The following is a 23,170-nucleotide window of genomic DNA, read 5'->3' as shown; positions in this document are numbered from 1 at the left end:
TTTTCACTCTGCCAACTCCTGACCTTTCCCTGGGATCCGACTGAAGCCGGAGGCTCAGCTCCCAGCCCCGCCTGCCCCAGCGGGTGAGCAGACAAGCCTCGGGCTGGTGAGTGCTGGTCGGCACCGATCCTCTGCGGAATCTCTCCGCTTTGCCCTCCGCACCCTGTTGCTGCGCTCTCCTCCTCGGCTCCGAAGCTTCCCCCTCCGCCACCCGCAGTCTCTGCCCGCAACGGGGCTTCTAGTGTGTGGGAACCTTTCCTCCTTCACGGCTCCCTCCCACTGGTGCAGGTCCCGTCCCTATTCTTTGTCTTTGTTTATTCTTTTTTCTTTTGCCCTACCCAGGTACGTGGGGAGTTTCTTGCCTTTTGGGAGGTCTGAGGTCTTCTGCCAGCATTTGGTGGGTGTTCTATAGGAGGAGTTCCACATGTAGATGTATTTCTGATGTATCTGTGAGGAGGAAGGTGATCCCTGCATCTTACTCTTCCGCCATCTTCTCGCTCCCCCCCGCCAAGGCTTTCAACTTTTCACCATTGAGTACTATATTGGCTGTGGATTTGTCATAAACAGCTTTTACTATTTTGTGATATGTTCTGTCTATACCCACTTTGGTAAGTGTTTTTATTATGAATGGATGTTGAATTTTGTCAAATGCTTTTTCTGCATCTGTTGAGATGATTACATGGTTTTTGTCTTTTGTTTATGTGGTTTATCACATTGATTTGCATATGTAGAACTATTCTTATGAACTTGGGATGACTCCCACTTTGTCATGGTGTATGATGTTTTTTATGTGTTGTTGGATTTGGTTTGCTAATATTTTGTTGAGAATTTTTTCCATCTATATTCATCAAAGATATTGGCTTGTAATTTTTTTTTTTTTTTTGGTGGTGTCTTTATCTGGATTTGGTATCAGGGTGATGGTAACTTCATAGACTGTCCTTGGGAGTGTTCCCTCTTCTTCAGTTTTTTGGAAGAGTTTGAGAAGGATTGGTATAAATTCTTTTTTGTATGTTTAGTAGAATTTGCCTGTGAAGCCATTTGGTCCTGGTCTTTTGTTTGTAGGGAGTTTTAAAATTACATAATTCTATTTCACTTTTAGTGATTGGTCTGTTCCAATTATCTATTTCTTCTTGATTCAGTTTCGGTGGGCTGTATGTTTCTAGAAATTTGTCCATTTCTTCTAGGTTGTTGAATTCGTTGGCATATAATTGTTTATAGTATTTTCTTCTTCTTCTTATTATTATTACTTTGTATTTCTGCAGTATCAGTTGTGTTTCCTTTCTTGTTTCTTATTTTATTTGGGTTCTGTCTCTTTTCTTCGTGGTGAGCCTGGCCAGAGTTTTGTCAATCTTGTTTATCCTTTCAAAGAACCAGCTCTTGTTTTTATTGATTAAAAATATTTATTTATTTATTTGGCTGTGCCACATCTTAGTTGTGGTATGCAGGTCTTTGTTGCCTCATGTGGGATCTTCAGTTGCGGCATGTGGGATCTTTTAGTTGTGGCATACGGGATCTTTTAGTCGCGACACGTGGGATCTTTAGTTGCAGCATGCAGGATCCTTTTTAGTTGCGGCATGTGAACTCTTAGTTGCAGCATGTGGGGTCTAGTTCCCTGACCAGAGATCAATCCCAGGCCCCCTGCATTGGGAGCGCAGAGTCGTAGCCACTGGATCACCAGGGAAGTCCCTTTCTATTGTTTTTTTAATCTTTATCTTATTTATTTCCTCTGATCTTTATTATTTTCTTCCTTCTGCTGAATTAAGGTTTTGTTTGTTCTTCTTTTTTAGTTCTTTTAATTGGTAGGCTAGGTTGTTTGAGATTTTTCTTGGTTTTTGAGTAAGGCCTGTATTGCTGTGAACTTCCCTCTAGGAACTTTTGCTGCATCCCATAGATTTTGTATGGTTGTGTTTTCATTGTCATTTGTCTGAAGGTATTTTTGAATTTCCTCTTTGATTTCATCATTGACCCATTGGTTGTTTAGTAGCATGTTGTTTAGTCACCATGTAATTTTTCTTTTTTTTTTTTTCATTTCTTTTTCTGTGGTTAATTTCTAGTTTCATGCCACTGTGGTCAGAAAAGATGCTTGAGATAATTTCTGTATTCTTAAATTTGTTGAGGGTTGTTTTGTGCCCTAGTATGTGGTCAATCCTAAAGAATATTCCACGTGCACTTGAAAAGAATGTGTATTCTCATTTTTTTAGATGTAGTGTCCTGAAAATATCAATTAAGTTTAACTGTCCTATTGTATCATTTAGTATCTCTGTTGCCTTATTGATTCTCTGTGTAGAAGATCTGTCCATTGATGTGAGTGGGGTGTTAAAGTCCCCTAGTATTATTGTATTTCTGTCAATTTCTCCCTTTATGTCTGTTAGTATTTGTTTTATATATTTGGCTGCTCCTATATTAGGAGCATATATGTTGACAAGTGTAAAATCCTCTTCTTGTATTGATCCTTTTATCATTATATGATGTTCTTCTTTATCTTTCTTTATGGCCTTTGTTTTAAAGTCTGTTTTGTCTGATATGAGCATTGCCACCCCCCCCTTTGTTGTCACTTCTGTTTGCATGAAACATCTTTTTCCATCCCCTCTCTTTCAATATATGTGTGTCCTTTGTCCTAAAGTAGGTCTCTTATAGGCAGCATATTGTAGTCTCTTGCTTTTTTATCCAACCTTCCACTCTGTGTCTTTCTTTTTTTTTTTTTTTTTTTTTGCGGTACGCGGGCCTCTCACTGTTGTGGCCTCTACCATCGCGGAGCACAGGCTCCGGAGGCGCAGGCTCAGCGGCCATGGCTCACGGGCCCAGCCGCTCCACGGCATGTGGGATCTTCCCAGACCAGGGCATGAACCTGTGTCCCCTGCATCGGCAGGTGGACTCTCAACCACTGCGCCACCAGGGAAGCCCCACTCTGTGTCTTTTGATTGGAGCATTCAGTCCATTGATATTTAAGGTAATTATTTATAGATATGTATTTGTTGTCATTTTATTTTTATTTTTTTATTATTATTTTTTTTTGTGGTACGTGGGCCTCTCACTGTTGTGGCCTCTCCCATTGCGGAGTGCAGGCTCCGGACGCACAGGCTCAGCGGCCATGGCTCACGGGCCCAGCCGCTCTGCGGCATGTGGGATCTTCCCGGACCGGGGCACGAACCCGTGTCCCCTGCATCGGCAGGCGGATTCTCAACCACTGCGCCACCAGGGAAGCCCTGTTGTCATTTTAAACCATGTTTTCCCATTGATTTTATATTTTCTCCCTGTCCCTTTCTTTTTCTTTTTGTTTTTCCTTTTCTGGTTTGATGATTTTCTTTTGTATTATACTTTTGTTCTCTTCTTTTTGTTTTTTTGTGAATCTGTTGTATGTTTTTGATTTGTGGTTACCCTGTTTTTCAAATATGTTAACCCCTTCCTATATCTGCTTGCCTTAGACTGGTAGTCATATAGGCTTAAACACAGTCTAGGAAAAAATTCTACATTTTCTTACTCTCCTCCCCTACATTTTATGATTTTGATATTCTCTTTTATATCTTCATGTATATATTTTTGCTGTTCATTGTGGTTATCATCACTTTCACAGAATTTGTTTTGCTTTTTGTTTTTTAGTCTGTGTACTGTCTGCTGTCCTGATTGGGTGATTTCCATTTTTCTATCTTCCAGGTCACTTATTCATTCTTTTGAATTATTCATTCTGCTGTTCATTGCCTTTAGCTCAGCTTTCATCTCTGCAAATATATTTTCTAATTTTTCTTGGTTCCTCTCTATAGTTTCTAGTCCTTTTTTATAGTACTCTGCATTTCTGTCAATAGCCTTTCTTAATTTCTTCAGTGTTTTTATTATCTCCTTTTTGAAATCAGTGTCTGTTAGACTGAAGAGGTCTGCTTCATTGTTCATTCAGGGGAATGCACCGGGTCATTTAACTGGGAGTGGTTCCTTTGCTTCTTCATGTTACTTATATTTCTCTTACTCTGTAAGTTTAGGAGAAACAATTATCTACTGTGGTCTTGGAGAGCTATTTATATGTGGTTTCATCCCTGTGTAGCTTGTGTGGGTTTAATAAATTTGGTGTGAGGGCTATTTTTAGTATAGATCCCTGTAGCCTCTCTTCTCAGCTTGTGCTGGTTGTTATCCCCTTGATAGGGTGTGTGCAGATGTGGTGGCTGGTGCCCAGTCCTGGGGTTCTCAGTGGTGGTAGTGGCTCAGACTCACCCTCAGGGCATGCGATGCGAGTGGATGTGACTTGCAACCACTCCTGGAGTTCGGGTGGGCAGTGGTGGGACCACTCCTTAGGTCTGAGAGGGAGGTGGCAGGGGCTTGCAATCACTCCTGGCGTCAGGGAGGGAGGTGGCAGGAGCCCATGACCACTCCTGGGATGTGGGAGAGAAGCAGTGGGGGCTGGTGACTGCTCCTGGTGTTCAGGTGGGCAGCAGTGGAGGTTTACGACTGCCCCTGGAGCCTGTGCAGGCAGTGTCCTGCCCTCTGCATGTGTGCCCACAGGGAAAAAGGCTGCAATCTGGGTCCCACCCTTCCCCTGTGCACCCCCCAAACAGTGGTGACTGAGCTCTATGACGTCCCAGGCTTCCTCCACATACACCCCCAGCCATGGTTGTACTGGATTCTAGCACCACTCCCACCCCTGTCTGTCTCCACACAGCCATCCCCAGTCCTCTTCCCAGTTCTGATCTCCAAAGCCCAAGTTCCGCGCCCTTGCCAGTTCTGGCAGACATGTGTGTCAGGCTAGGGAGCACAGGGTGGTGGCACTGACCATCTGTGCAGTTCTCCCTCTGCTCTGGCTGCCTCAAACAGGTTGCTGCGCTCTCCTCAAAGGCTCTGAAGCTCCCCTTCTATCTTGGCTGATCTCCCTGCCAGTGAGGGGGCTTCCCAGGTTGCAGGAACCTTTCCTTTTTCATAGCTCCCTCCCAGTGTTGCAGGTCCCATCCCGATTCCTTTCTTGCTTGCTTTTCTTCTTTTTTTCCTTTTTTCCCACCTGGTTACGTGGAGATTTTCTTGCCCTTTCAGCATTCTGAGGTCTTCTGCCAGTGTTAGGTAGATATTCTGTGAGAATTGTTTCACCTGTAGATGTATTTTTGATGTATTTGTGGGAGAGGGTGAACTTTACGTCCTGCTACTCCGATATCTTGATCTCTCTCTGTGATCGTTTTCTAATCTCATACAATTGTGGTCGGAAGAACTGCTTGATATGATTTCAAGTTTCTTAAATTTACCAGGGTTTGCTTTGTGGCCCAGCATGTGGTCAATCCTGGAGAATGTTCTGTGTGCACTTGAAAAAAACGTATGTTCTGCTGCTTTTGGATGGAATCCTCTATAAATATCAATTGAGTTCATCTGGTCTTATGTGTCATTCAAGGCCTGTGTTTCTTTATTGATTTTCTGTCTGGATGATCTGTCCATTGGTGAAAGTGGGGGGTTAAAGTCTCCCACTATTATTGTGTTACTGTTGATTTCTCCTTTTATGGCTGTTAGTATTTGCCTTATATATTGAGGTGCTTCTATGTTGGGTGCACATATATTTATAATTGTTATATTTTCTTGGACTGATTCCTTGATCATTATGTAGTGTCCTTCTTTGTCTCTAGTAATAGTCTTTCTTTCAAAGTCTATTTTGTCTGATATGAGTATTGCTACTCCAGCTTTCTTCTGATTTCCATTTGCATGGAGTACCTTTTTCTGTCCCCTCATTTTCAGTCTGTATGTGTCCCTAGATCTGAAGTGTGAGTCTCTTGTAGACAGCATATATATGCGACTTGTTTTTGTATCCATTCGGCCAGTCTGTGTCTTTTGGTTGAAGCACTTAATCCATTTACATTTAAGGTAATTATCAATATGTATGTTCTTATTGCCATTTTGTTAATTTTTTAAAATAAATTTATTTTTATTTATTTTGGGCTGTGTTGGGTCTACGTTGCTGCGAGTGGGCTTTCTCTAGTTGCAGTGAGCCGGGGTTACTCTTCATTGCAGTGCGTGGGCTTCTCATTCTGGTGGCTTCTCTTGTTGCAGAGCACAGGCTCTAGAGCGCAGGCTCAGTAGTTGTGGCGCATGGGCTTAGTTGCTCCGTGGGATGTGGGCTTTTCCTGTACCAGGGCTCAAACCTGTGTCCCCTGCACTGGCAGGCGGATTCTTAACCACCGCGCCACCAGGGAAGCCCTTGTTAATTGTTTTGAATTTGTTTTTGTAGGTCTTTTTCCTTCCCTTCCTCTGTTCTGTTTTCCTGTGATTTGATGACTATCTTCAGTGTTGAGTTTGGATTCCTTTTTCTTTTTTGTGTATGTATCTAGTGTAGATTTTTGGTTTGCAGTTACCATGGGGTTTTGATATAATAGTTTGTATATATACACAAGATTGTTTTTTAAGTTTCTGGTTTCTTAATTTCCAGTGCATTTCCAATATCCTGCATTTGTACTCTCCTCTCCTCACAATTGCTAGCTTTGATATCATATTTGTGTGTGGATGATTTCCTACCTTTATTGTATGTTTGCCTTTACCAGTGAGCTTTCCCATTCATAATTTTCTTATTTCTAGTTGTGGCCTTTTCTTTTCTGCCTAGAGCAGTTCCTTTAGCATTTGTTGTAAAACTGGTTTGGTGGTGCTGAATTGTCTTAGCTTTTGTTTGTCTGTAAAGTTTTTGATTTCTATGTCAAATCTGAATGAGAGCCTTGCTGGGTAGAGTATTCTTGGTTGTAGGTTTTTCCCCTTTTATTGCTTTAAAAATATCATACCACTCCTTTCTGGCCTGCAGAGTTTCTGCTGAAAAATCAGCTCATAACCTTATGGGGATTCCCTTGTATGTTATTTGTTGGTTTCCCCTTGTTGCTTTTAATATTTTCTCTTTAATTTTTGTCAATTTGATTAATATGTGTCTTGATGTATTCCTCCTTTCCCATGTTAGGGAAGTTTTCAGCTGTTAACTCTTCAAATATTTTCTCAGGCCCTGTCTCTCTCTTCTTCTGGGACCCCTATAATGCAAATGGTGCATTTAATGTTGTTCCAGAGGTTCATCTAATGTATTTTCGCTGCCCTAAAAATCCTCTGCTCTATCTGTTCACCCCCCTCTAACTCCTGGCAACCTTTTTACTGTTTCCATAGTTTTGCCTTTTCCAGAATCATACATTTGGAATCATATATTTGGAATCATATAGTATGTAGCCTTTTCAGATTAGCTTCTTTCAGTTAGTATTATGCATTTAAGGTTGCTCCATTTCTGTTTGTGGCTTGATAGCTCATTTCTTTTTGGCATTGAATAATATTCCAGTGCCAGGATGTACCACAGTGCCATTTATCCATTAACCTACTGAAGGGACATGTTAGTTGCTTCCAAGTTTTGGCAATTCTAAATAAAGCTTGCATCAACATCCCTGTGCAGGTTTTTGTGGATATAAGGTTTCGGCTCCTTTGGGTAAATACCAAAGAGTGTGATTGCTGCATAGGATGGGAAGAGTATGTTTAGTTGTGTAAGAAACTGCCAAACTGTCTTCCAAAGTGGCTGTACCATTTTGCATTCCCACCAGCAATGAATGAGAATTCCTGTTGCTCCACATCCTTGCTAGCATTTGGTGTTGTCAGTGTTCTGGATTTTGGCCTTTCTAATAGGTGTGTAGTGGTATCTCATTGTTGTTTTAATTTGTATTTCCCTGATTGACATGATGTTGAGCATCTTTTCATGTGCTTATTTACCATCTCTGTGTATATATATATGTATATATAATTTGTGTGTGTGTGTGTGATGTTTGTTAAAATGTTTGGCTCACTTTTTTTTTTTTTTCTTTTTTTCTTTTTGCGTTACGTGGGCCTCTCACTGTTGTGGCCTCCCCCATTGCAGAGCACAGGCTCTGGATGCACAGGCTCAGCGGCCATGGCTCACGGGCCTAGCTGCTCCATGGCATGTGGGATCTTCCCGGACCGGGACACGAACCCGTGTCCCCTGCATCGGCAGGTGGACTCTCAACCACTGCGCCACCAGGGAAGCCCTGGCTCACTTTTTAATCAGGTTGTTTGTTTTCTTATTGTTTAGTTTTAAGAGGTGTTTTTTTTTTTTTTTAACAGTCCTTTACCAGATGTGTATTTTACAAATATTTTCTCCCAGTCTCTGGTTTGTCTTCTAATTCTCTTGATACTATACTTCACAGAACAGAATTTTAAAATTTCAATGAAATCCAGCTTATCAATTATTTCTCTCATGGATTGTGTCTTTGGTGATGTATCTAAAAAGGCATCACCACACTCAAGGTCACTAGGTTTCTCCTGTTATTTTCTAAGAGTTTTATAGTTTTGAATTTTACATTTAGGTCTATGATCCATTTGGAGTTAATTTTTGTGACAGGTGTAGGGTTTGTGTTCAGATTCATTTTTTTGGTTTTGGATGTATACTTGTTCCAATATCATTTGTTGACCGGACTTTCTCTGCTCCATTATATTGCCTTTGCTCCTTTGTCAACGATCAGTTGACTATATTTATGGGGATCTGTTTCTGGGCACTTTATTCTGTTCTACTGATTTATTCAACTGTTCTTTCACCAGTACCACACTTAGACACCTTTTTAAATTTTATTTATTTTACTTAAAAATTTTTTTATTATTATTATTTTTTTTTGCGGTACACGGGCCTCTCACTGTTGTGGCCTCTCCCGTTGCAGAGCACAGGCTCAGCGGCCATGGCTCACGGGCCCAGCCGCTCCGTGGCATGTGGGATCTTCCCGGACCGGGGCATGAACCCGTGTCCCCTTACATCGGCAGGTGGATTCTCAACCACTGCGCCACCAGGGAAGCCTCTAGACATCTTTTTAAAAAAGTCACAGTGAAAGTAAGCCTTGGTTTTGGCTGTGGTAAGACCTCCAAGCAGTTTCTTCTCTCTGAACTTCAGGTCCAGGAGGAGGTTGGAGCTGAACTCTAGGAACTCCTAACATGCTGCTATTGTGCTTCTCAAACTGCCTGGGGAAGGACTAGTTTTGTTTCGTTTTTTTGAACTTCCAGTCTGCTGCAGACTCTTCCTTTTGTAGAATACAATAAAATGAGTTACTAGGAAATGATCGTATGCTTGTACCGTCATAGTACTGTCAAATCACTATACAAGGTTCTAAAGTCTGTTTCTGAACTTGCTTTGTCACAGACTGCTAAGTGGACTGCACTTTGGTTACACTGTCCTGCACAGTGGGTGCAGGTTGGAGAGATGCCTACCTGTCTAGCCAGAGCTTCTTGGGAGAACAGGAGCTCAGCTGGGGCTTGGGAATTGGCTTGTTCCAGGGAATGTGGTTGTCAGGAGGGGCTCTTTATCTCCCATGGGATCAGACCCCTTCATGAGCCGCAGTCTACACCCCTCCTCTTTTTTCAGCATATTCCTCACATTGACCCCTCCTATTTGAAGGCAGCGGGACAAGTTGGGGTGGCAGGGTCCCTGAGAAGGGGCTGTAATAGTTGTCTTGGAGGGCCAAGGTTGGAGCAGGGCCTGCTGCTCTGGATGGGTCTGAACGCCATTTCTCAGGGAAGTAGGGAGAAGGGTGTGAGTGGCTGGTGATGATATTGGCATGGACTCTGGAGCATGTCTGAGAGTTCCAACTTTAAAACCCTGAGACCATAAGACCTTAGGACATTCGAATCTTCAAATTGTGGAGTCATGGGTTGTTAGAACTGGAAGGGACTGCAGGGGTCACCTTGTTGTCCAAGCCGAGCTGTTCACCTGCTCCTCCTCCCTGGTGCCTGGCCCAGATTTGAGCTACAGGTGTCTGTCCTGCCTTTAGCTTGGAGTCCTTGGGTTGCCACAGTATGGGTGAGTAGAGGTTCTTTGGGTGCCCTTGGCTTACTCCAGGTGCCCTGCTCTGTTTGGAAGTTTCAGACACTGTGTGCTCCGTTTGACTGAGAACAACTCCCAGCCCTTGATGACCAAGCTGCAGTGGCTCTTCGCCTTCCTGGAGCACAGCCAGGTGAGCACAGGGGGAGTCGGGGGTGCTGGAGAGGAGGCTCGGTCTGACACCTCCCCTTCCCCACGACCTGCCTGCATCTGGCTGTGGGCCCCCACTTTCTGGTGTAAGTTGTTGGGCCCCAGTCCAGGCTGGCATGGGTTCACGGCTAAAGCCCAAGGGCCCGATTCAGCACCCTTACCAGACAGACGAGGGAGTGCCTCCTGAGCCCCTCTGTGCTGTGCTGCCCACATCTCCCCCATCGGTGGTTCAGTCCATTCTATTAGGTGTTGCTTTGTTGATCTGCTGTCATTTTTGAGCACTTCTATTGCCTGCCAGGCACCCTGAGGGCTGTATTTGTTTTAATCACTGTCTCTGCCCTCCTGGAACCTAAAGCCCTTGGCCAGGCAGGCATTATACCAGGCCCTGTGCAGGGGCACAGAGATGAGTCAGCCACAGTCCTGCCTCCACGGAGCACGTAGTCTGGTGGGGAGGAGAAACCTGCAGATAGCAACTGTCGTGCTTGGGCAGAGCAAAACGCGAGTTTAGTGTGCGTATTAGGGAGGGAGCGTTGATCATGATGGGGTTGGGGGCTGTTGGGAAGTCACTGTGGGACAGGTGACACTAACTGCGCCTGGGACTTGAACTCTATCGCTAAGCTCCTGACAGGGGAGAAGGGTGTTGTAGGCAGAGGGAATGGCAACGAATAAGGGCCTGGAGTGAAATGTGAGGTGTGTCAGGGAAGAGCAGGCTCCTGGAGGATTGTTCCTCTCCGTGACCCGATGTCCTGCTTACAGGCTGCATGGCCTTGGTGGGATGAGTCAGGGAAGGGGGAGGACTTCATTGGGGAGGCTGGAAGTTTGGGGCAGAGAGTCCCCAGGGCCATCCTCAGGCCTAGCATGCTGTGGCGCTGGTTGGTGAGTGTCCCCGGCTCCTGGCCCTGTCTTTCTCCCTCCTTGGTCCTAGCGGCCTGCCATTTCTCCAGAGAACTTTCTGTCTGCATCCTGGACACCCTGGTTCAGCCCTGGCACCCAGCAGGACTGCTCAGAGTACCTGAAGTACCTGCTGGATCGGTAAGGGAGGCCGGGCCTGGCTCTGCACGGGGGCTCCAGGTCTGGAGAGGGTGCTCGTGGGAAAGCCCCCTCTCCCTGGGCTGTGTTGTCTCTTCCTGGAAATGGGGGCACGGCCCTGCACTTGTGAAAGGCTTGGAGCAGATGTGTGTCATCAGTGTGGGGACAGGGGCCGAGTGGGAGGGAAGTTTTGGAGGTGCTGACATGAACCGTGACTGGGAGGGTAAGTGTGTGTGTGAACATTATGCTGTGCTTGCCTGAGTGTGCATGTGTGTGTTTTCTCATCAGCTCTCTGGGGGCACATGCACGTCTTTTTGTGGCAGGTTTGTGAGCCTTATGCAGGTAAGTATGTAGCATGTGTGCCTGGCTTATGAGTGCATGTGCATGGATGCCATTTTGTACATGCATAGGTATGTTCCCCGTGCCTTCTCCTGCATGCGTGTAAACATGTGGCCAGCTGAGTAAGGTAGATGCACAGGTCAGGCCAGTGCAGTGGGGATGGGTCTGTGTGTATGGACGAAGGCCCTTTGCTCCCTGCACCAGGCTGCACGAAGAGGAGAAAACTGGGACGAGGATCTGCCAAAAGCTCAAGCAGTCCAGCCTGCCCTCCCCACCCGAGGAGCCCCCTAGCCCGAGTTCAACCTCTGTGGAGAAGATGTTCGGAGGCAAGATCGTGACTCGGATATGCTGTCTCCGCTGCCTTAACATCTCCACCAGGGAGGAGGCCTTCACGGACCTCTCTCTCGCCTTTCCCCCGCCTGAGCGCTACCGCCGCCGCCGCCTGGGCTCAGTGATGCTCCCTGCAGAGGACGTCGGCGCCCAGGACCTCCCTTCGCCATCGCGAGCCCAGGCGCCAAGCAGGGCGGCTCCTCGGAGGCAGAGGAAACACTGCATCACAGGGGACGTTCCCCCCACCGTCCTGAACATTGAAGGCCTGGGCCCCCAGGGCCCTGGGGGGCAGAGCAGTCAGGAGGAGGAGGCAAAGGAGGAGGAAGAGGAGGAGAAGGAGGAGGAGGAGAAGGCCGAGAAGGAGGAGGAGAAAGTGGAGAAGGAGGCCGAGAAGGAGAAGGAGGAGGACGGCCTGGGCCCAGGGACCCTCAGAAATGCTTCCGCCCCCTCTGGGGAGGGTTCCCGCTCGGTCCTGGACCTGGTCAACTACTTCCTGTCGCCCGAGAGGCTGACGGCAGAGAACCGCTACCACTGCGAGTCGTGTGCCTCCCTGCAGGACGCCGAGAAGGTGGTGGAGCTGAGCCAGGGGCCGCGCTACCTCATCCTGACCCTGCTGCGCTTCTCCTTCGACCTGCGCACCATGCGGCGCCGCAAGATCCTGGACGACGTCACCATCCCCCTGCTCCTGCGGCTGCCGCTGGCCGGGGGCCGGGGCCAGGCCTACGACCTCTGCAGCGTCGTGGTGCACTCCGGGGTGTCCTCGGAGAGCGGCCACTACTACTGCTACGCTCGCGAGGGTGCGGCCCGCCCAGCCCCGATCCCGGGAGCGGCCGACAGGCCTGAGCCCAACAACCAGTGGTACCTGTTCAACGACACCCGGGTGTCCTTCTCCTCCTTTGAGTCTGTCAGCAACGTCACCTCCTTCTTCCCCAAGGACACCGCCTATGTGCTCTTTTATCGGCAGCGGCCCCGGGAGGGGCTCGAGGCTGAGCCCAGCTCTCCCCGAGCCCGGGCAGAGCCCACCCTCCACAAAGACCTGATGGAAGCCATTTCCAAAGACAACATCCTTTTCCTGCAGGTGAGCAGACCCTGGGGGCGGAGGGGCTTCCCAGCACCCACCGGTTCAGATGGTGACCGCTCCTCTCTTGGAGTCTGTTCCTTTTTCCTTTGATCCATTCAGCTATCACCTAGTGCTGGGGAGGATTGGTGGGCCAGACAGACATAGCCCCATACTTCAGAGGAACAGACATTCGGAATGATCCGTTTTCTATTAAGGTGTCATAAGTGTGCTGGAGGAGGGGCTCTGTGAGTGAGTAGTGGATACGAGCAGATGGGGGTGCCCCCCGACTCAGTGAGCCTCTTCTCGCACTCAGCCTTCGACTCCACTCTGTAGAGTCAAGGGTGGTATCAAAATACTTTGCAGCTGAAACAGCCAGAGCGCGGACCAGCACGAGGAGTGCCGGCACAAACAGCCGGTGTGGGCACGTCAGGACCCCTGGCCAGCAGCACCTGCGTGCTGTGGGGACCCTGGCTCTGCTTTTGCGTTTCTGCCGAGCTGTCCGGGTGGAGGCAGGGCTGGGCCCGTGGTAAGGCGAATCCATGGCTGGCCTCAGTTCAGCAGGAGGAAGAGCTTCCTCATTGGCAGAGGGCTCCTCGTGCATTGAGAGGCAGAAGCTGGACAGCCACGTCAGGAAGCCTGCAGAAGGGTCCCTGGGGGGGTATGAGGTGACCTATGAAGTCTCTGCAGCTCCTGCTTTCTGGTGCCACGTCAGGCCCTCGTCAGCTGTTCACAGTCTAGTTAGTTAGTAGAAATGAGTTCCTTTCCTCCAGGGGGCTGGGAGTTTTGATTCGAGGGAGGAGGAAGACTGCTTTGAAAGCCTAGATACAGGATGGCTATGGGTCCATCCCACCCATCCTCCCACTAAGCTGGAGTGCCTCTAGGGCAGAAGCTGTGGCTCCTCTGTGCCTGGCTCTGGGGACTGCGGTGATGCTCGGAAGGGCTGGGTGGCATTGGGGGCGTGCAGGGAGGACTGAGGCTTCAGGGCCTGACTGACTTCTAAGCTTCCGGCCCCATTCCCATGTGTGTTTCCAGGAGCAGGAGAAGGAAGCGCGGAGCAGGGCGGCCTACATCTCTGCACTCCCCACATCTCCACACTGGGGGAGGGGCTTTGACGAAGACAAAGATGAGGATGAAGGCCCTCCGGGGGGCTGCAGCCCTGCAGGTGGCAGCAGTGGTGACTTCCACCGACTGGTCTTCTAATGGGAACCCTCATCCCCTGGCCTGCTAGGCACTTGTGAGGGTGCCACGGGCAACCTCAGTGGGGGGCCCAGGTCCCGGGCAGAGGTGCTCGGCCAGGTGGGGTCTGAGGGAGGCTGCGCAGGTCCAGTCCTGAAGGCAGGCCCTTCTGAGGGCGAGAGAGATGGAGCGGGGGCTTCTGGGCCCCTGCCCTCAGCCTGAAGGGCCCACGGAGACTCACTCAGCTAGATAACAGAGGTGAGACCCAAGCCCCTTAAACCGGGCCTCAGGCCCCGACACTGGGATCAGCCCCGTTAAGACTTACTTACACCCAAGTGTCCTGGTCAGCTTGAAGCAGCTGAGATGGACACTCCCTGGGCCTTGTCCCCTCCCCCCTGCAGGCTACCCCACAGGGCTGAACGTCACAGCGCTGGTGTTTTGCCATCAAGTAGCAGTTCCTTTCAGACAATCTGGTTTCGCTGTAGTATACAAAGCAGAGGCGGATCCAAGCCCTAGCACAAAGAAGGCGGCTGTGTGTCACCCCGCTGGCCGCCTTCTGGTTTCTCTGAGGGGCCTGAGGCAACGTCTGTGGGTGCCTACACTGTTTGTTTGTACTTCTTTTGAGAGGCGTGTAGGTGGGAAGCAGCCTGGCACAGGACCAGAGACTGTCCTCCCGACACCAGGCAACAATGCACAGAGGGGAGGATAGCCTCTTCTTAAGCCTCTCTCCTGCCTCAGTGCCTGAGATGCCACCCTTCGCATCCCCCTTCTGGTTAAGAGAGAGCGAGTCCTTAGTTTCCTGCAAGTGTGTGTGTTTGTGTTTCTCACGATGCCCGTCCTGAGGGAAGCTGGCTGGCTCAGCACCTCAGCAGTTGGCCATCATCTTGGGGGCGGTCTGCTGAGGACCACATATTGACCTCATTGTGCCCTAACCCTGCTGTACCCCTTTCTAAATGGAGAGAAGAGAACCGGGGTCTCAAACAGGAATAAAAATAGGTTCTCTGAAGCCTTTAAAGCCGTCATTCTTCCCGCCTCAGTCACTGGCTGTTAGGTCGGCTCTACCCTTGGTTTCTTGCTGTGTCTGGACAGGAAGGAGGGGACACCACCCCCTGCCCTGTTGACTTGTGTGCCGCCCCAGGGGAGGCAAGCGTGCCCTACACTGAAGTGCTGTGTAAATCAATCAACAGTGAGGACTGGTGGCGGGGATGTGCCCAGATGGATAGGGGTGGAGGGGTGGGTGCACAGGCTGGGGGGCTGCCCTAACAGGATACTGTTAAGGGACTGATCTGTCAGGTGGGGCTGGGAGCTCCTCCAGACCCCAGGAACTCTGGGCTGCCCACAGATTGCTGCTGCTGTTACCACATTCCTCCCTTCTTACCTCTGAGAATCTGGGGTGGGATGGGCTGGGCTGGGCTCAGGCCAGGAGGAAAGTAGGCAGCGGCCCTCAGGTTCCAGCCATCTTGGAGCTTGGGACTGCAGTGGCCTGGCCGGGGGCTTCAGGGGCTGCAGGTGGAGGAGTTTTGAGTTTTGGCCCAAAAGCCATAGACCCTTGAGACCTCAGGGACCAGCGAAAGTGGGCCGACAGTCGTCTGTCAGAGACAGAGTCATGCTCAGAATTCATCTCTTTGGTCCATTGAGCCTCCTAAGAAAGATGAATTGGCAGATGTTACTACAGTTTCCATTTCATGCACCAGGAATACAAATTCCAAGGTAAGGAAGATTCACATGTGTCCTCAGCCAAGAAAGGTACGCAGTTATTTCCTGTTCAAATGAAAGTGGAGCAGATTGGCACGTGCTGTCCCGGGACCGTGAGAGGAAGGGTTATCCCGTTGAGGACAGGTTGTGTGCAAGCCTACAGCCCGCAGCCCCGAGCCGGGGTCCCAGTGTGTGTGCATTCCATCCCCAGCACCTCTGGACGAGACAGACTCAGCAGCCCTCCTGGTTGCATCTAATGGACTTTATTGTTGTCCAGACCCAACACCATAGTAAAAAGGGACCTGCAAGCTCCAGGCCTGTACCATGTGTCACCACAGCAAAAACAGGACCCATGTGAACACGTTCCCACCCCTCCCCAGACCTACTCACAGGATAAATATGTTACAAATTTTTTTTAAAAAGAAAACAGAATAAATTAATAACTTAAGTGATTAGGCACCAACAGTGATTTGAAAAATTAAATGTCGATTTTAAATGGTAAGAGGGCCAGAAACCTAAGACTGGGCTTCTTCTAAGCCCATTTTCTCTTCCCGACAAAGCAACGATTCTGTGGGAAATGATTCTAAATTTCAAGACACATGTAACCAACAAACACATAAGAACACACACCACCAAATATCACACGACAGCCTGAATCTCCAGGGGGACCCCTCATCAGGCAGCCCACCTGGCCCCAAAGAGCTTGGTGCATTCCGGAAGGAGGGGGCTTTAGAGCTCATGCGCTCAGCCTCCCCCCACGTTTTGCAGAAAGGCCAGAGGGGGAAGTTCGTGCCAACTTCCCTCCTGCCCGGCACTGTTGACAGAGCCCTGTCACAGGGGTGTGGGTCAGCCGCAGCTTGGGGCTGAGGCCTTAGCCCTGAGGCAGGTAAATCCCTTGAGAACAGCTGTGCTTCTGTCCTAGAAATGGGACATATTTGAACGGTTTCGAATGTAGAAGTTACTGAAATCCATCTAGGGAGGGGACTGGGTTAATTGGCCAGTGCTCTGGGTGCCGCCTATCCCTGGTGATCCAGACCCTCGAGAGAGAAGTTACAGAGCAGGGAGTAGCCACAGAAGAGGCCTCAGGGCCCTTCTTCACCAAGGTGGAAAGGAGACACAAGCTCCATAGCACTCCTTGCAGAGGTGGAGCTGGAAGTGGACAAGAACAGCTGCTTCTCTGAGGAGCCCCAGGCAGGATGAGGCCTCTGTGAGCTATGCTGGCTGACAAGGCATCCTGGGGTCTCAGTCCGTGCCAGGCCACCAGGAGAGGCGGATTCTGACCCACTGAAGGCCAAAGGACCAGTTTTTTATACTGACCAGACAGGGGAATATTAGACACCCGGTACTTGGGGCTTTTGAGCCAGTCTCTGCTTTCAACAGGCCAATTTCTTCTTCTCTCGTACTTCCTCCCGTCTCTACTCTCGCCTCTGCCTGAAGGGTTTGGGGGTTCTAGGAACCAAGAACTGGAGGGAGGCCTCCTTGGTGGTTAGATTTGAACACCTCAGTCTCTCAAGACTCCACCCAGTTTCCTTCACAACATGGCACATTCAGAAAATGCTGACATTATTAGGGCACCTGGCGATCAAGAGGGGAGGATGCTGGGAACTGAGGGTACCAGTACCTGGGCCTACCTGTAGCCTATGGGGGCACAGGGGTGGCACCATTCAAAGCTCTGCCACGTGAGACCCTTTGCAGAGGGCCTTAAAGGCCTTCCCACCTTGGTGAAGAAGGACACAGGGCTGGGCAGCGTGAACCACCAAACCCTGCCGCTGCCACCACATTACCATTTCACCTGTGGGAACACCAAGGCATGGCCTCACTGCTTCTGAGAGCCTGGGGCCATACTCCCAAAGGTCTTCTGTTCCCAACGCACAAGGTTCTCTAAATCTCTGTCCATCTTCCTCCACCAGATCCTAGCCTTGCCCTCCTTCCCTCTAAAAATCTGACCCTACTTCCTCTAAGGCCCCTGTCAGGCACCCGCTTTTCCTAGAAACCACCTTCCCTGATCTCCACCCCTTCCCCACTCCGGCCCCCAGCACCAACCTCCTAGAGAAGGAGCCTCGATTTCTCTGCACATTATCAGCATTTTAAGTGTCTCTCATGGTCATTGCCAATGTGTCCTTGTCTTTTTTCTCATCGACTCTGACCTTCTGAAATACAAAGTCTGATTAATTCCTGTGTTCTCAGTGCCTAGCCCAGACCTGGCCATAGCAGCCATTAATGAATGCTTATTGAATTGGTATGACTAATACTAGGAGGAAAGGGGCTACTGTTGAGAAAATTTCTCCCGGGATGGAATAAGGTCAGGCTGCAGGCCTGGGGTGTGTTTTTTTTTTTTTTTTGGAGGAAGAAGGTCTGTTCACCCCAGGGTAGGATGAAACATTTGGTCTGCTCACATTGCCTCTGAAACTTAAAAATTTGGCCAAGAACTTTAACATAAAAGAGCCCCCCTCCCCAGACTTAGGTGAAAAGAGCCTGGCGTGATGCCTTTCTTCCTGTCCCTGGCAAAGGTGGGCAGGGGGTGATTTTAAGCCATGGGAGGAGAGGCCTGCCCTCTCCTGTCCCTGTAGCTAGGCACCTGGGATTTGACAGGGCAACAGAGGGTGACATGATCTGAGGACACACTCTGGCCTGTCTCCAGGCCACACTTGTACCTTCCTTGGGACCTGACACAAAACTCAGCCAAACGGCACAAGCTGCCGGCCACTCCCCCCCGCGCCGTCCACTAGGCTCTGTTCCGCCCTGCTTGCTTCCTTTTGCCCTGATCTGCCCGCCACCCATCAGTCCTGGGAGCTGCCCTTGCCTGCGGCCATGCACATCGCTCCCCTGACCACCACACCAGTCCTCACGTTGTGCTCCACCCTGCATCTCCAGGGCACTGCCGGGGGCTCGCCACCAGGCCCTCCTCATGTACTCAACCGCTAGCTGCGCCTCCCCCGCCCCCAGCCTTCGCCCCGCCTCTCAGCCCATCGGTTACCAGCGCCTCCCCTGCGGCACTGCCCATCTTGCAGAAGCTCACTTGCTGCAGAGTCTCCGTCTCCGTTCCTGGCCTGGGCGCCTGGGCGCCGCCCTGTGTCTCCGCCCGGGCCATCCCAGGGTGGCCCCTCAGTTGTCCCCCACCCCCCCACGCACCTCCACCCCGCACACCGCGTCGCCTTCCCACAGCTCCGCCGGCCCCCTCCTCACCACGTCGGTGCTCCCACCCCACGTGCTACACCGCCTAGCACAGTCCAAGCCTCGTGGGCACCGCGCTCTTGGCTGGGTGGGGTCTCGGGGAAGAGGGCTCCGCTCTGGGAGCGGCAGACCCGGGCCTGTGGCTCCACAGTCCCGGGGGCCCGGCCCCGCGGGGTCTTCGTCACCCCATCTCCGGCTCCTTGTTCTGGGTTGCCCTCACCCTGTCTTCCCCTCCTGCTGTCCTCAGTCTTCTGCCTCTCCCACCCGGCAACAGCTGCACTGCCACTTGGCCTGAAGATGGGGGACCACCGCAGTTGCCCTGCCCTTCTGCATCTGGGGGTCTCACTCCTTTGTCCCTCAAGACCACCTCTGACCTTCCTCCTCGACTCCTTCATCTTTCGGTGGCCTTGCCTCTCCCCTGCCAAGAAAGACAGGGCTGAAGAAGTCTGTATCCACTTTGGTCCGCTGGTCCTTGGCTCCCTGGGTCAGCGAGACGACTTGGCTTCTTCCGGGACTGGGGGAGAGGTAGCCCAGTAGCGGGAGGGACAGGGGCTGAGAGCTGTGCCCAAAGGTGAGGTGTGGAATCTGGCTCAGAGCCCCAGCCCCTCCCTCCACACGTCGGGTAGGTATTCGGGTCTAAAGGGCAGGAAGAGGCTGAAGGATGCTTTTTGGCAATAGCTCTAACTAAGGTGGGTAGAGGCATGGCCACTGCTGATAAAAATCAAAGGTGGGCCCCGAGTGAGCCGAGGAAGCGCCTCGATCAGGCCCTCACCTCCCAGGGGAAGGGGTCAGGGTCCCTGATATCAAGTGCTTTGAAGGCCAGAGTGGCAGAGTAGAGAGGGCGTGGGCAGGAGGGCGCGCAGGAGAGGAGAAGGGGGAGACAGATGGGGAGGCGTCGGCTCTGGAGACACCGCCTCCTGGCCCCTCCCTGGGGCGGTGGCCCTCGCGTCACAGCTTGGCCCCCTTGGAAGGCTCCGAGGACTGCCGCACGTCCGTCCACTCCTGCATGGTGTTCTGCAGGGCCTGGGTCTTCTCCTTGTCCACCTGAACGTAGTCCACCTTCTCGTCGGAAGTGACTGATGACGTGGATGGCTGGGGGACAGAGGGGGGGAAGTGAAGTGGCTGTGAGTTATCAGTAACGCGGGGAGCGGGCGGTTGGCTCTTCCGGAGTCGTTTCCCGGGAGAGGAGGTGGGGCTCCACCTGGCTCTCTGACCTGCCTTTTCTTTCTGAAAGTGGCCTGTAAGGCCTGAACTCCAAAGGGCACCATCCCTCCTGTTTGACGCAACAGCCCCTGCCCGCCGTCCCGATGTCCCAGCTCCTGGCGGGATCCAGGCCCTTCCTTGGCCTGATGGATGGATGGCTCCAGGCTCTCACCTGCGCCTCCACCCACCTCCCTGTGGCCTCTTGTCCAGGGGAAGGACTGTGCCGGGTGCCAACAAGCACCAGTCACAGGGCTTTGTGTGTGGCACACACAGCCATCCTGTGCGGGACGCTGTGCCGGGGCTGCTGTCTGGACTGGGCAGCTAAGTGTGCTTCCTGAGGGGCCCTTTCCCAGGCCCGGAAGCCCTTCTGCAGGCTGCACCTGGACAGCGAGTTCTCAAAGAACAACTCAGGACCAGGACACAGGATCCCCGAGTCTCGGCTGTGTCGTGGATTCACACGTGACCTCGAGCAGCTCGTGTCTCCGTGTGCATTCGTCCGCCCATCCGCACGACAGGGGGGTGGGCTGACGGATGCGGTCCTACGGGCTCAGGGTAGCTGTGTGCTGAGAGTGAGGGCGCGTGAGCCCCCGGAGACCCAGACTACAGCACGGCCCAGTCACAGAAGCAGAGTGCCGCTGGCCTGCGCTGAAGGCAGCTGGCCTCCGGGGCCCCTCCCCCGGGGCCGCCAAAGCCCGGACTGACGCCCACCCACCCACCCGCCCGCCCCAGGCACCTTGCGGTGGGGGCTTGGGGAGCTCGGCTGGAAGTCCAGGGCCAGATAATCCACGCTGCCAGTGCTCTTCTTAGGGGCCGGACTGTTGGTGCCACTGGGAATGGGAGATGCAGACACTGGGTTTTGCTATCACAAAGGAGGGAAAGACCTTTAGTTAGTTTAGGAAACAGATTAACCCACCACTGGGAAAAAACACCTCTGGGAGTGAGAGCAACCAACTAGCTCAATGAGCGCCGACTCTGTGCCCTGCACTGCGCCGGGGACTTCTCACGTTCTTGTCTAAACCCTCACAGCAATCCTGTGACGTAGGTATTGTTACTGTTCTTATTTTTTTAAAACGAAGATAAAACTCTGGTTCGGAGAAGTAAAGCGACTTGCCCGTGGCTGCACAGCTGGTGAGCAGGGATGACTATCCCGTTGTGTGCCACGCTGCCTCCCTTCCAGGGCATCAGGCCCCGTCTCACCTGTGATCTCCCTGACAGACCAGCCCCCGCTTGCTGGCCCCAAGAAGGGAGCACATGGCGTTTACGCACTGGACCCTGGAAAGGTTTCTGTCGCACCAGATCTGCTTCTCTGGGGCTCCCACCCACGGCCCCGCGCCGCAGCATCCTGTCCCTCCAGCCCCAGCTCCTCAGGGGTCTCAACAGAGGGGCCTCATCCCCAGGCGGCACAAAGCCTCAGTCCCTCAGCAGCTCTCAGAGGACACGCTCCACAGTCCCATCTCATCCAGGCATCAAGACCAACTTGTCTGGCACTTTCCTGAAGACACCTTCTAATGAGAAATGCAATAAATAGCCCTATGCTCTGTTTTTTTTTGGCTGCTTTATTGATTGGTAGATTTGTTCTATTTATGCAGCAACTACCAGGTGCTGGGCAGCTACTCCCTTTGCACTGGGAATCTCAGGGGGCAGAGCCCTGTGTCTATTCCCTCTGTGAGGGCCTTCACCTCACTGAGTCATGCACACATGTGTTTCCCCACTGCTGAGTGGGGTAACACACACTCAAGAGACACTTAACACTCCCATACATCCTCCATGGTCATGGGAACAACGGGATAAGGAAATGAAGAGATCTTTTAGTTTTGAAAGATTTTAACAGGATAGAACAAGGAAGTTAATTTTGAAGGCTGCTCTAGTTCTTCTCTACAGGCCCCTGATGACTATTCTGAAACACCAGCTAACCAGTTGGCCTGCTAACTCTTCCGAGGCTCCCTCCTGCCCCAGGACAAGTGCAGACTTCCCGAGACAGCATTCGGGGTCCTTCATGATCAGACTCCAGTCCAACCTCCCCGCCTGCCCACTCCACCTTCACCCAGAGTTAATGACCGTCATTCTCCGTGTTCCTGTCTGCACGGCCACTCCACCTCAGCGCCTCCCCTTTCCCTAGTCCCGTGTGATCGCCCATCCTGCGGGTGCGTCCCTGCAGCACCGCCTCTCCAGGGACACCGGCCGTGCCACCTGTGTTACGGTCGTGAGAGAGGCAGGCCTTCTCTGCCCCTTAAGAGAGCAGCCTCCTTGAGGGCAGGGACCACGTCTTCCTTGCCCCTGACGATGACCCCACGCTGCTCGACACGTATGTGCTCAAGACGGGTTTGCAGCAGCAAACTAAATCACGAATAATGTGGGTGCCCTGAGGCCGGGGTGAATTAGTGAGCTGGGAAGTGGGGAAGTGAGAGGTGGGTTCCAGGGGACCCCAGAGGACTCACCATGGGGACGTAGTTCTCTTCGCTGTCTCCCGAGTCCGTGCTGGTGATGCTCTGTGTGGAGATGGGGCGGCAGTACTGGGATGAGCCCGGGTTGAAGGAGTGGCTGTGTGGAGAAGATGGGGAGGAAAACCCTGGGGCACATCCAGCCTCCCGCTGTGCCCTGGCCCTCACACCCCCAGACGGACCTCTGCCCTCCATTATCAGACAAAGATCTGATACAGAGCGGGGACAATTTTTCTCCCTTCACAGAAGAAGAAAACCAAGCCCTGAGCTACGAACAGCCATCAGCAGCAGGATGCAGCTTTCCTGGCACACAGCCCAGCGACCCCCTCCATTCACCAACCTGATGGCCCTGTTCCAAGTTCCCGTGTCCACAAATAGACACTTACATGGCCCTGGACCAAGACTTAGTGATGGGTGACTTGAAGGGGAGCTCATCGATGACGGTGTTGTTTCTCAGGTCAAGCGGTGTTGGCTTTGCTGCAGCAGGAACAGAAAGTCGAGTCGTCAGCCAATGACGATAATGCCACACATACAAACGCTTACACGTGACATACAAGTGCATTTATGAATCGTCCCTATTCATCCCAGTTGTTCAGGGGGAGACTGAAGCTCTCAGCAAGGTTACACAATCTCTGCCCATGTTGACAGGCCCTGAGGTCATGTCTTCAGATTCCAAATTTTATATTCTTCACACCGTACCTATGGTAATCATACTTTCGGAACCCAAAGTGGGGACACAGGGTGTGACAACACACTGTTTTCCCTGGATTTGTGACT

At 51.4% G+C, this 23,170-nt stretch overlaps 2 protein-coding genes across 2 annotated transcripts in view; one reads left to right on the top strand and one right to left on the bottom strand.

The window, feature by feature from the left end:
• USP35 (ubiquitin specific peptidase 35) overlaps nucleotides 1-14,902 on the top strand; it is a 90,336-nt gene extending 75,434 nt beyond the window's left edge. The window contains exons 8-11 of the mRNA XM_059069507.2: nucleotides 9,836-9,929; nucleotides 10,872-10,978; nucleotides 11,519-12,722; nucleotides 13,737-14,902. Coding sequence (XP_058925490.1) covers nucleotides 9,836-9,929; nucleotides 10,872-10,978; nucleotides 11,519-12,722; nucleotides 13,737-13,904 — 1,573 coding nt within the window. The 3' untranslated portion in view covers nucleotides 13,905-14,902. The remainder of the gene's footprint in view (nucleotides 1-9,835; nucleotides 9,930-10,871; nucleotides 10,979-11,518; nucleotides 12,723-13,736) is intronic.
• A 920-nt stretch (nucleotides 14,903-15,822) lies between these two features.
• The window catches only part of GAB2 (GRB2 associated binding protein 2), a 185,537-nt gene continuing 178,189 nt past the window's right edge, over nucleotides 15,823-23,170 (bottom strand). Inside the window, exons 7-10 of the mRNA XM_059069510.2 lie at nucleotides 22,780-22,870; nucleotides 22,391-22,493; nucleotides 20,686-20,811; nucleotides 15,823-19,841 (exon numbers count right to left, since the gene is read on the bottom strand). Of these exons, the coding sequence (XP_058925493.1) occupies nucleotides 19,698-19,841; nucleotides 20,686-20,811; nucleotides 22,391-22,493; nucleotides 22,780-22,870 (464 nt within the window). The 3' untranslated portion in view covers nucleotides 15,823-19,697. The remainder of the gene's footprint in view (nucleotides 19,842-20,685; nucleotides 20,812-22,390; nucleotides 22,494-22,779; nucleotides 22,871-23,170) is intronic.

The sequence above is a fragment of the Kogia breviceps genome, chromosome 7 (genome assembly GCF_026419965.1).
Source record: "Kogia breviceps isolate mKogBre1 chromosome 7, mKogBre1 haplotype 1, whole genome shotgun sequence".
NCBI lineage: Eukaryota > Metazoa > Chordata > Mammalia > Artiodactyla > Physeteridae > Kogia > Kogia breviceps.
The sequence above is the reverse complement of the archived record's forward strand: the minus strand, read 5'-3'. Positions and strand labels throughout refer to the sequence as shown.